The following is a 509-nucleotide window of genomic DNA, read 5'->3' on the forward strand; positions in this document are numbered from 1 at the left end:
CAGAAAGCATTTGCTTCTCACGTTGTAATGCATTGGGATCTGTCAGTTGTGCTGCTTCCTCTGCTGCTGCTGCTGCTGCTGTTGCTGCTGCTGGTGCTGCTGCCTGGCCCGGTATGGGGACCACTTGCTGCTGTTGCTGCTGCTGCTGCTGCTGCTGCTGCTGCTGCTGCTGCTGCCTGTGCTGCTGCTCCTCCACCAGGAGAACTTCTCCGCTGCTGCAGATGGTGCTGCAGCCTGCAGATGGAAGGTACTCATCTGCTGCTACTTTTTCAACTGCTGCTGCTGCTGCTGCTGCTCCTGCTGCTGCTGCTGCTGCTGTTTTTGGTGCTGCTGCTGCTGCTTCAGTAGACCTACCGGAATGCTGCTGCAGCAGACGCGGCCTGTTGGAGTCTGCATCGCCAGCAGCAACATCAGCAGCAGCAGCAGCAGCAGATGCTGTATCCTCAGGTTTTGCTGCTGCAGCAGATGCTGCATCATCTGCTGCTGCTGCTGCTGCTCCTGCTGCAGCA

The 509-nt window shown here is 58.2% G+C and overlaps 1 protein-coding gene across 1 annotated transcript in view; it reads right to left on the reverse strand.

Moving 5' to 3' along the window:
- Window positions 1-509, reverse strand: part of EMH_0035150 (uncharacterized protein) — a gene marked incomplete at both ends in the record, with an annotated part of 2,714 nt that overhangs the window by 1,202 nt on the left and 1,003 nt on the right. Inside the window, one exon of the mRNA XM_013494948.1 lies at window positions 1-507. Coding sequence (XP_013350402.1) covers window positions 1-507 — 507 coding nt within the window. The remainder of the gene's footprint in view (window positions 508-509) is intronic.

Source organism: Eimeria mitis, genomic scaffold (genome assembly GCF_000499745.2).
Source record: "Eimeria mitis Houghton genomic scaffold, Emh_scaff1349, whole genome shotgun sequence".
NCBI classification, from domain to species: domain Eukaryota; phylum Apicomplexa; class Conoidasida; order Eucoccidiorida; family Eimeriidae; genus Eimeria; species Eimeria mitis.